General features: G+C 39.7%; 1 protein-coding gene across 3 annotated transcripts in view; it reads left to right on the top strand.

Moving 5' to 3' along the window:
• The window catches only part of RNLS (renalase, FAD dependent amine oxidase), a 174,266-nt gene extending 162,120 nt beyond the window's left edge, over positions 1 to 12,146 (top strand). Inside the window, exons 7-8 of one of the 3 annotated variants that reach the window (XR_009763971.1) lie at positions 9,238 to 9,425; positions 11,987 to 12,146. Coding sequence is in view for 2 of the 3 variants with exons in the window: in XM_061635398.1 (XP_061491382.1) it covers positions 11,987 to 12,139 (153 nt within the window). In the remaining variant the exon portion in view is untranslated. Of the gene's footprint in view, positions 1 to 9,210; positions 9,426 to 11,986 lie in introns of those variants that run through there. The other 2 variants (XM_061635398.1, XM_061635399.1) reach the window with 2 other exon arrangements.
• Positions 12,147 to 12,612: the final 466 nt, after the last annotated feature.

The following is a 12,612-nucleotide window of genomic DNA, read 5'->3' as shown; positions in this document are numbered from 1 at the left end:
AAGATTTGTTCTCTGCGGTCTCAGCAGGCAGAACTAGATCTAATACGCTTAAGTTACAGGTGGGTGGATTTTAGTTGGAGAAATGTATTAACAGTAAGAACAACACTCTAGTAGAACCAGTGATCTGGGGCAGAGGTGGAGGTCTTTAATCAGAGGTTAGACAAGTCCTCTTTTGGAGATGTTGTAATTCTGGCTTTCCTTAATCAAGCAGAGGGCTGGACTAGATACAAGGCCCCTCCAAGTCTTTGTGATTCTATTCTTTCATCTTCTTCTGTACCCCCTTCCCTTGTTGTATTCATTCTCATATCCTATATTATAATTTGGATACAGTTGCCATTTCACTAAAGCATGCCCTGCCCTCCTTTCTGTGACAACATAGAGCAGCAATAGCTGGTCCCAAAAGTGTGTGCTTGGATTCCGCCTGCACGTATGTTCTCTGCAGACAGATTGTTCATAGGTGCCCTGCTGCTCTGCATGTCTGCATGTCTCTTGAGCAGCTGCAGCTTTAAAAACTGCAGTCTAGCATTGCATTACACAGTTCAGGGAAGAGTTCTCCCCCCTAACCATTAATTCCTCCCCCCACCACACAACCACACATACACACTCAGCTTCAAAATAGGGGCTTTAAACAGGCAGGCTTATGGATCCATAACTATAGCTGCGGTAGCAGATGTCACTGTAATACTCTGCATGACTCATCTACTGTACTCTGCGCCCTCCAGAGAGGCTGCTTTTTGTATGGGCTCATTTGCTAAAGATGGAATCAAACAGGCTAGTGCGAGCTGTCAAGTCTCAAAAGCTATTTCCTAAAAGCATATCCCTTCCATTATGAAAGAAAGCTCAGTGGCCCACATATGACAGCTGGCTTGCAGTGACTGGAGACAGTTGTTTCTCTCTTTTTCCCCCTCCTTATTTTTCAGTCACTGGGCATACTAAAGGTTAAAGGGATTTGATGCACAGAGAAAAAAAACCTTTGCTGACTTACTGCACAGTCAGTTCTTGGCTTCAAATCCTTAACCACTAGGGTTGCCAGGCTCAGGGCCTGAGACTGATCCTGTATCTTTAGGATAAGAAAAAGTCAGCCAAGTGCAGGTGTTCTTGCAACACTGTAATGGGAAAGGGGGGGAGGGAGAGGGAGAGAGACCAAAAAGTCCTGCTTCCCACGGGCATCTGGTGGGCTAGATGGGCCATGGGCCTGACCCACCAGGGCTCTTCTTATGTCAAAGCTCTATTGATTACACTGTTTGCCCCCTTTGTTTCTATGCCCCATCTGCCCCTTTTTCTTCTCATGTATTTTGTTTCCTCTTCTTTTCCTCATTCTGTGGGCTCAGCTACTTGTTCTCTGTTACGGGTCAGTTTGGGAATTTTCAAGGGACCTTTTTTCCCCTATATGAGAAACACATTTGGCTTTTGTTTCTAGGCAATTTTGTCTAATGTTTTTTAAAAAAATAAGATCAAGCCACTCTGTACTTATATGGCTTGTAAAGTATGCCCATGGAGTAGCAACTCCTCCAGACAACCTCTTTATTGAGTACTCATCCCAGTTTCTTTGCACAAAGAAACAGGGATGGAAACATCTGTCCATTTCTGTTCTCTCCGTTTCTTGTTTTTTCAACTTTCAATTTGGTTCTGCAGCAGTTTGTGATTTTTTTTAAAAAAAATTCTCATTAAAATTCCTCAGCTTTCTACTGTGAATTTCTCCTACTAAACACATTTTTGTATGCAGTTTCGACTCATGTATACTTTTTTGCAAGCAATTTCTCCTGATATAATGTATTTATTTATGTTATCTTCACCAATATAATCATTTTAATACACATTTCCCCCTAATATGTGAATTTTTGTAAACATGGCTTGGTTGGAGAACTGCATTGCAAAATTCAGATAAGTGCCTATTTTGAAGGATGGCCATGTTTCGGTTCTCATTGTTTTGGAACGTGTGGATTTGATAAATTCAGCTTTAAATGTGAACAGAATCTAATTTCTCCTCCATCTCTACAGGGAGGTTAGATTATATCTGACCTTTATTCAGCATTCGTTCTGGTTTGTCTATGGGGCAGCTATACAACAATGAGCATTCCTCTTGATTTGCTTGTGGGATGTTTATACGTCTTCCTTCTTAATTGTTAACTTGAATTACAATATATGAAACAGGAGTGATGAGGTTTGAACCTTAGTGTTGTTGGATTTCCTTTAAGAGATTTTATAGATTTTTTTGTGCTTTGCTTTAGTTCTTTTTAACGTTGTGTTTTATTGACGCTTTCTTGTATTGTATTTGCATTATTGCTGTTAGCTGCCTTAAGCACCATTTGGTGGGGTGGGGAAAAAAGAACTGGATACAAATTTTAACAAATGAAATAAACGTATTAAATAAATAAACAAATAAATGTACTTTTATCTAGAAGCTGAATTTAACTCAGAGTTGAAAAGAGTAAAGGTTAAAAGCGGTGGCGCCATCAGGGCAGGACTTTGGGGCAGAGGCCCAGGGCCTCACTCAGCAGGATGTGGAGGTGGGGCCCCAAAAGCAACAGGGCTGGCTGACTACATTTTGAGAAGCAAGGGGAGTAATACTATCATCTAAAAGGATGGGGGACTCTTATAAGATTATTAAACCCAGAATGTAAAATAAAAATAATGAACATATTATTTGTAAGAATTGTCAATGCTGATATACATGGTTGAGATTATATAATCCATATAAAGAGATAAACTGTACATGTGTCCTAGAAGTTGTATTTCTTTTAAAAAAACAACCCTCTAAATAGTCAGAATTTCCATCCTAACAAAATTCCCAGCCAATCTGCTGTTATCCATAGGAAGTAAGTTCCCCTATTGATGCTGATTGGTGTTTCTCTCCCAAGCCAGGTGAGAGGTTGGGGAAAGGGGGATTTTTCTTTGGGACCCATGCACCATGGTCCCAATCTTAATTGTCACCACAGCTGCTTGCAATTTCTAGTGATATGTTAATCATTGGATAGCCCTGCGCCACAAAATCTGAAAATCTTCATTTCAAATCTTGCCTGTGCCATGAACTCACTGAGGCTGCAATCCTATATCCACTTAACTAAGAGAAAGTTCCACTGGACTCTGTGAGTCTTGCTTCTGAGTAGACAAGTATAAACTGATAAAGTAGACAAAGATAAACTGCTTTGAACACTCAAACATGCTATACAAATCCCAAGTCATCTTATTGTTTATTTTATTTATTTATTACATTGATATCCCACCATTCCTCCAAGGAGCTCAAGGTGGTGTACAAACATGGTTCTCCCCCTCCAGATTTTATCCTCACAACAACCCTGTGAGGTAGGTTAGGCTGAGAGACTGTGACTGGCCAAAGGGCACTCAGTGAGCTTCATAGCCGAGTGGGGATTTTAACCCTGATCTCCCGGTCCTAGTATGACACTCTAACCACTGCACCACACTGGCTGTTGTTATGTCTTATTAGGACTGTTGCGTAGGAGAAAGCCCCCAGGTGCCTTTCCTCTTAGGAGGTGCAATCTGGGGAAGCAGAGCAAAGTCTTCCGACTATGCAAACTTGACATTAGTAGCCAGTCATCCAGTCCACTTTTTCCCACATCTATTTCATGAAAAAAACCTAGCTTTGGCGGAAGAGTGAGTATTGGGCTTTTCATGCTGGTAACCAAATGGCCTACTTCACATTAAGGAAGCTGCATGTGCTACAGTGTGGCCAGGCTACAATGACAAATGTGCATGACTGAAGCCAGCAGCCATATGCACAGACATTAGCTAGAGACAGATACCACTACATGACAGTGCAGGGTTTTTAAAAGTAGACTTCACAGGGTTATTGCTTTTTTGCGGTGGGGGAGGGGGATAAAATTTGTAAAATGTTGTTGTAGAAGGATTCACCCATCCCAAGGCTGGGTGAATATTCCTATGGGTTTCCTATGGAAATGAAGCGACACGGGAAGCTGCCTTGTACCGAGTTAGACTCATGTTCCATCTAGCTCAGGATTGTCCACGATGACTGACATCAGCTCTCCATGGTTTCAGGCAGGGATCATTCCCAGCCATACCCTGAAGATGCTGGGGATTGAATCTGGGATGGTCTACGTGCAAAGCACTACCACTGAGGTGTGGCCCTTCCCTTCAGACTATGGCTAAATGGGGTTGCAGGGGAAGGAGGATGGATCCAAAAAGCGAGGAAAGTAGGTAAAAGTGGTAGTAAATAGAGATCCTGTGTAGTCAAAGGGGAGGAGGCAGCAGGCAGTCTAGAGCTGTGTACACACCCTCCATTTAACCCCCCCCCAAAATCCTGGGAACTGTAGTCTATCCATCACAAAGCTACAATTCCCAGCACTCTTAAGCTATAGTTCCCAGGATTTGGAGGGGAGTGCTTTAAATTGATGATGTGTGCTCAGAGGTATGGCAGAAGTCATAGCCAAGGAAAGTAAATCAAGTGCCAAGACCAGTGGGAAAGGCTAAAAAAGGAGTAGGGGTGGGCAGGGCAGGTGAGCCAAAATGAGCAGGAAAAGGCAGGAAACAGAGGAAGGCTAAGAGTGCAAGAGGACAAAAATGGAGGCCGAGGGAGAGGAAATAGGACTGGCATTAGCCTGCCCATTCAGCTGTAGCCCATCTTCATAGCCATGCATCCCCGCCATTTGGCGGGCATCGCCTTAAACGTATTTCTGTATCACTTCTATCATGTGAGCCAGAGATTTTGATAAGCAATCGTTGCTATTTTGCCCTGTTGACATTAATCTGCGGACGCACCCTTTTTAAAAAGCCCAGGCAAATTCCATATCTATGAACATATAAACAGCTATTTCCATTTGCAGCAGCAGTAACCACAGTCTATGTTCCTTTTTATTTATATTGTGCTCTCTTTCTGTAAACACGTCTATTGATACTCAAAGGAATCTATTCCTTTATCCCAACAAAGTCAAACAACAACAACATGGAGTGTTTATTTTGCCATTTCTCGCTCTGTGGAGCGTTCTTTGACCATTAGCAATATCATAGGTTGCTGGGCATACATTGTGTTTCAGTGTGCTGGATTTGGGACCATTGTTTCTGTGCTGTCTTCAGTCATTTTCTATAAACATGCACTTTTCCTCTTGGGACTGTGGATTGTTCGTTGTTGTTGTTTGAATAATGCTGAATATACACAAACCTATGCACCAGTAACACGGCTTGTGGGAAGGGGGAAAACTGAGACAACTCCCTGAATCTACAAAGTTCCAGTAATTAAAAAAGGCCTCTCTTCCCCTATGTCCCACTTCCAAAAATGACTTTGAAGTAAAATTGTCAGGTCTCCAATGTTAGCCCAGAGACTCTGGTTTTTAGGGGTCCTCCCCGGGTCTGTGGGTGGGTCACCTTAATCTCCAGACTCTTAGCTTTCATTTTTTAAAAAAATTAAGTTTCTAGGTGGGCTGGTTCAAAAGGTATAGACCAAAATGTCAGCTACCCACTGCAACTTCTGTTAGTACTGCCTGCTCTAATCCCTGCCCTTTCAGGTTTTTAGCCAATAAGTGAAGTCAGGGTTATGATTGACATGATTTGTACACACCCCTCCCAGGCAATACCTAAACTACATTTCAAGTTCTGAGAACAGTTTCCTTTTCCTGCTTGTCCCACATCAGGAATTCAGTAAATATATAGCTTTCAACAGCATAAAGAGTACTTTCTCTGTACAGGATTGGGACTTGCTTCTGAGTAAACATGCATAGGATTGCACTACAACAGAAGATCACAGCAGGATCTTGATGGGCATACACAGTAAACAATTTTAGTTCTAAAAGTGTGCACGCAGGTTTTTTTAATTACTTGCAAAAAATGGCATAATATACATTTTATCTTTCAATTAATTTTTGAACAGTTTTAAAAACTGTACATGTTGCAGCGTTATACTTTTCTAACTAAGAAGTCTTACTCATAACCTGTTTTGAAAACCTTCCTAATATGAAGCTTTTCTGGGAGTAAAGCTGCAATGCTAATTCCACATACCTGGGAGTTAACCCCACTGAATTCAGTAAGACTTACTTTTATTATTTTTATTATTATTATTCAATTTATTTATGTACTACATTTTCTACAAATACATATGTGCTCAAATGTGCAAATGCTGTAGCACAATACATAATAAAAAGAATAATCACTGCAACATTAAAAATATATCAAAGTATAAATGAGCATAAAGCTCAACAATAAAGCTAAAGCAAAAATATTTAAAAACTAACCCCCAAGCTGATATAAAAATATCTTCTATCCCCCTGTTTATGGCTCATCCCAAAGGGCCATAAAGTCTTCTGAATGAAGCTGCATTTGAAGGCTTCCACGGCTGGAGGGTGGGGCAAGGCAGGTGGAAATAGCCCTCCCCTGATGACAAACAAAGTCTCTCTCCCCTCATCTTTTGAGTAGACATGGTTAGGATTGTGCTGAAAATCAATGGGACTTTTGAGTGGACATAGAAAACGATTGTGTTGTAAATCAATGGGACTTTTGAGTGAACATAGAAAAGGATTGTGTTGTAAATCTTTCCTCCTCCAATCCTTTTTTTTAAAAAAGCAGCTACGCAGGACTTACTTAGGTGTCATTGCTTTTATTTGGCAGGAAACATTTTTTTAAAAAATATATATATTCTGCAATGGCCAATTAGTTTTGACAATGAACTATTATAAGGGGTGTATGTATTTTTACATCTCCAGTGTGTGTGCGTGTGGAATATTTCCAACAACCTTGTGGCGTAGGATTGGAAACCAAGGCAGCTGACAACAAGAAATAAAGCCATTTAAAATCCAGCAGCCACAAAACAAGTATAAAACAGTTGCAAAACAGTTTAAAGTGGCATGATTCTGAATTTTAGATTGGATGAGTAAAGTTCACTGAACTGCAGTCCTTTGCATGCTTCCCTGTTGGAGTAAGCCCCATTGAATACATTGGGACTTGCTTCTGAGTAAACATGCATAGGATTGCACTATAAATATCTTCACAGGTTGTGTAAATAATAAATCTCTCTGACATTCATGCTTATATAAATATTTCTTCATATGGTTGTAAATTATTATTTACAAATTATTATGTCCTCTACAATTTAAGTGTGCCCTTCTTCCTTGGGGGGCCATGGTCCCCCTCTGTTGTTTTCACCCTGAGGGGCAGATTAGGCTGAGAGATGATGCATAGCCCATGGTCACTGAACTTTGTAGCTTATTTCCATTTTAAAATTTAATTAAAATGATGTATATGCAGACAAACTTTATGAAGTAATGCAGAGCCACATAATACATTTAAAGCACATCCAATTTGCATTTAAAGCACATAACGTCTCCCCAGAGAATCCTGGGAAGTGTAGTTTTTCCCCTCACAGGTATAGTTCCCACCACCCTTAACCAACTACAGTTCCCATGATTCTGTGATGGGATTCATGTGCTTCAAAGGTATGTTGAATGTGCTTTAAATGCATGGTGTGGATCTGCCCTAGTATGCTGTGTATTCATTAGTGAATTGAAAAGAACAATTTTAAAAGATATTTTTGTTAAACAGGGCTGTATCTGAGTGGTAGGGTTGCATGCAAAGGTCCAAAATTCAATCTCTGGAAGAGACTATTGCCTGGAATCCTGGACACCCAATGCTAGTCCATGTCATCAGTACTGAGCCAGTTGGTATCAAATGGCCTGACTCGGTGTAAGGCAGATTCCTTTGTGCCTAAAAGAGGAAAGAGCCCCAAGGGCCACAGTGACTCCAAAATTTATTTATGTATTTTATTTACGACATTTATATACTGTTTTATTGTAATAAAGCGGTATATAGAAGGAATTAATTAAAACAATAAAATTATTGGCAAAAACAGTTAAAGACAGGTATTTTAAAACATTCAAAATAATAAAACCAACCATGAGTTAAAACAGATAAAAAACATAATACCAGGTGCCAAAATGTAAAAAGGCAAGGAGTTCCAAAGCATAGCTGCTGCCACACTAAAATATGATTTCTTACAAGAGCAGAACAAGTACTATGTGGAACCCGTAACATGGAAAGCACACCTTGAACTTGGCCTGATAGCAAATCGGCAACCAGTGCAGATTTCAGAGCACAGGTATTATGTGCTGGTAGGGTCTCACTCATGTCAGCAATTGTGCCACAGCATTCTGCACTAACTGCAGCCCCTGGGATTGTGCTGCATGAGGATTTCTGTGACCTCAGCTGACTGGCTGCCATGATTTTTTTAGTTTTGGTTAGGAACCCTGACTGGTTGCGAGAGGCTGAGTTTTCTGTCTTACTCATAGGAATCTTGTGGTTGGTATGGTATTGCATTTAGGAAATCATCACTGTCTTTTTCTTTCTCCCTTTGCATTTCATTTACCTTTGACTTTACATCCATAGAAGCATCAACATGGTTCCATGTGGTCAGCTCAACCCCCTTAAACCCACCTTGTTATTTGCATGATGGTTTGGTTCTTGCCCAATAGTGGTAAAAGAGAATTCACATACTGGGAAATGTGGCTTCAATTGCTGTTGTTCCCAAGCTATTGCCAGTGAAGGTGAACTAAGCCGTGTGTGTTTTCTCTCTGTCAGTTATTACTCAGTGGAATTGGGTTGGCTGTCAAAGTGAGTTTATAGCAGCCCGCAGGGTAGACAGAAAGGGTAGGGAATCTTCTTAATTCTTACTCTCACATTTTGGTGTATATCTCTTGAACCAGACCACCTAGAACCTTTTTTTAATGAAAATGAAGAGTCTGGTGATTAAAGTGACTCATCCAGAGACCAGGAGAGGACCCCAAAAAACAGGAGTCTCCAGGCAAATACCAGAGATCTGGCAACACTAATCGGGACTAGGGTTGGAAAGATCTGTCAGTTTAAGTTCTCTCAGATTCTCATTTTTCCAATCTTAAATTCAGTTCCCCACATTTCTGCAGCAATTTGTGATTTTTTAAAAGAAAAAGCTCATGAAAATTTTCCAGCATGTTAGTCCGAATTTCTCATAAAAAAATTTCTGTAGGCATTTGACTAATGCACACATTTTTGTAAGCCATTTAGTGTCATATTATACATTTTTGTATGTTATTTTCACTGATATATTGATTTTTATGCACACTTGTCCCCAATATAGGCATTTTTGTAAACACTGGCTGGCAAAATTCAAATAAGGGTGAATTTTGACAGATGACTGTGTTTCGGAAATCACAAATGTGATAGATTCAGATTGAAATGTGAACTGAATCGAAATTCTCACCCATCTCTAATCAGGACACACTCTGGATTTGATTTTCTCAGCTATTCAGGAAGGCAGTGATCTGAAACTGGAGGACTTTTCATCTCCTGTCATCGTGAGATCATTTCCTGTTGAAATGTAGATCTTCAGTAGCTTTTCCCCTCTTAAATGATGGAGAAGTATTAAAATGGTCCACTCCAGAGATTTTGATGAATTCCTGAGGGCTTTGGGGGATTTTCCAGCTGTTATGGTGAGTGCTCCCATCAAAGCCCTTGCTGTTGTCTGGAATGGAGAGAGAAATCAGGCTGGTGACATTTATTATTATTATTATTATTATTATTATTATTATTATTATTATTATTATTATTTATTAGATTTATTAGTCACTTGATATCCAAAGGTCCCCAAGCAACTTACGCAATGTTAAAAACAAAAACAATTAAATACACTATAAAAACATAACACTAAACAACCACAAAACAATATTGTGCTGTTCCTCCCAAAGGAGCCCTAGGTGGCGAACAAGAATAAAACAGTAAAACATATTTAAAACATATTTCAAAAATTCCAGTACAGATGCAGACTGGGGTAAAAGTCTCTACTGAAAAGGCTTGTCGAAAGAGGACATTCTTCAGTAAGAGCCGAAAAGATGACTGAGATGGCACCTGTCTAATATTAATCGTGTGGCACTCTGGCCCAGATTTAGAAGCCACCTCTAAAACTAAGAACCAGAGTCAATAATGGACAATCATATGTATCCAAACTCCAGAAACCAGAAAGCAAAGTCGACTCACCACTGTGATGTGGCTCCAGTAACTTGTCCAGCCCTATCAGTAGCCTTGAGTCTGAGCAACATGCATAGAATTATAGTTTATAGCAGCTATACTTCCAGCCTCCCATCCCTTTTTTCCCAAAGGTATAGGACAGAGTAAGGTTTACATTAAGTTTTAATTTCTTTTCTCATTTCTTCTCTTCCCTTCTCTGTTCTGTCTGTTGTCTCATTCACGGTTCCCTGGTTGCCCTCCCTTGACAGGAGAACTACACTGGGCATGCTTGGCTTTTTTGATAATCAGATCCTCATTGACATGAAAAGACTGGGCTACTTAACACTTAATTTTAGGGAAATCATTGAACTAATTTCAATTATTTATGCTATTCACTGGCTATTTTCTGCCCATGGCCATTTTTATTGGATTAGTTTAAAATTTGGCACATTTGTAGACCCCATTAGGTAGATTATATATGTAAAGTTTTTAGCTCAATTTTTATAAGCTATAGAATGTTGAGCTTTATAATGGTGGGGACTTTTCTTTTGTACTCTCCTTAACTAATTGGGATTGGTTCAAAATAGAGAAACAAAATTTTTAAACTAGACTGGGTGTTTTGATTACAATTTGTCAGTGCTTTACCAGCTGCATTGCCTCCCAGTCTGTTTCTGGCCCAATTTAAACTGCTGGTTTTAACCTATAAAGCCCTAGGTAGCTTTAGGTTACCTGAAATATGGCCTCTTCATAGCAACCCCCTCTCCAACAACCCTTAAGATCCTATTCAGAGGCCCTGCTCTGGTTGCTCCCCCAAGAAATGCAGTCGTAGCTTTCAATAATAATAATAATAATAAATAATTAATTTATGTGTCGCCTATCTGACCAATGGCCACTCTAGGCGACTTACATGTGAAAAATTAGACCTCTGAAAGAGAGGACCTCTGGATAGTGGCACCTTAGCAATGGAATAGTCTCTCCAGAGAGGGTCACCTGACACCTTCTTTATGGTCTTTTTGGAGCCAAGTGAAAACCTTTTTTTCACCCAGACTTTTTAATTGTGCTTTAAATCCCAGCTCTAAATTGATTCATTCCCTCTCAGCAGTAAGGAAATTTTTTCTGTCTTTTATCATCTGTTGTTGATTTTAATTGCTATATTTTATATTCTTAACATTGTAGTAAGCCAAACAGGGAATATTTACTGGTGGGTGGTTATATAAATATAATGATGTTGTAGAACTTGCTGCCCAACTAAGAAATCTGTAATTTGAGCTGTACCTGATATAAGACATGGGGATTCAGTTTTTCCAAGTATAAATCTATTTATTTATCAATTTATTCATACAGTAAATTTATGTCCCACTCAAATCAGTGTACATTGGCTTCCCAAGTGGTCTCCCATCCAGGCCCTTGCCTGCTTACCTCCAGCATGGTGGTTGCATCATGTGGCTGCAGACCATGCTGAAATTGTTGGGTAGAGATGAGGTACACCCACCTACTCACCTGGTTTACTCTTCCAGTGGGAAGTGCCATAATGGGAAAAATGCATTTCCCAGTGCCCCTGTTTCACAAGTGCAGCAGCATGCCATGCACTAGACGGGGAAGGGGAGAGTGAAAGATTTCCCTCTATTCCGTCATCAGAGTAGCAAACAAGGTTAAGTATGTGAGTGGGTCGGGAGGGAAGAAAGAGGGCTTTATGGGCATTCTTTGGATTTTGTTTGAGAAATGTATTATGTGCCGCTGAGATTTATATTTCCAGTGTTCCGAAACTCAGCAACATCAGTAGTCCAAATATATTTTAGGCAGATGGCTTTCATGAATTTTATAGAGGTTTCAGTTCCTTTTCCCTCCTCATATCATAAAGCACATTACCACATAATGACAGAGTACTAAACATCAGACATTTGTTGTGACAGATGTCAATTATTATTAAAATTAAGGGACTGTTTCTTCCAATTAACACATGTCTTTCCTTGAGGTACGAGTCTCATGCAATGTAATGAATAGCTACTTATTCTTCTAATGCTTCCTCCGTGTTTTCTTTTTTCAGGTCACCAAAGCTTTCCCTGGCAGCCCAGGACAAATAACTCTTCATATGAAACCATTTCTTGTCTGTGGAGGGGATGGATTTATTCATTCCAACTTTGATGGGTGCATAGATTCAGCCATGAGTATTGTACAAGCATTAAAGTCTAGTCTGTAGGATTTTTCATCATTTGTTTATTTCCCACCCTTCCCCCCCAATATCAGCTTATTTCTATGACAAATTATACAATATACTAAAGCTCAATATACTTGACCTACTTGACCTCTATTTTAAGGAAATAAATCCTGACAAGAATTCAGACATTTCACAGATTTATTGCAATAGCAGGGAATGTTTATTTATTTGCTCTGCCTTGAAGACACTCACTGTGATCACTTTTCTGGCTTAATGGGCATCACAAGTACATAAAGAATGGCTGTATGCCTTCTGCCTTCACCCAAACTACCCCCCACCGTTGGTGAAAATGCTTCAGCCAAGTTAGGAAATGGGGAAGAAACCTTAGACTACATCCTTAATTCTTATTAGAGATGGAGAGATCTGTCAATTCTGGTGCTCTCAGTTTCTTATTCTTCCATTCTTAAATTCAGTTCTCCACATTTCTGCAGCAATTTGCAATTTTTTTTAAAAAA

The sequence above is a fragment of the Rhineura floridana genome, chromosome 7 (assembly GCF_030035675.1).
Source record: "Rhineura floridana isolate rRhiFlo1 chromosome 7, rRhiFlo1.hap2, whole genome shotgun sequence".
Classification (NCBI taxonomy): domain Eukaryota; kingdom Metazoa; phylum Chordata; class Lepidosauria; order Squamata; family Rhineuridae; genus Rhineura; species Rhineura floridana.
The sequence above is the reverse complement of the archived record's forward strand: the minus strand, read 5'-3'. Positions and strand labels throughout refer to the sequence as shown.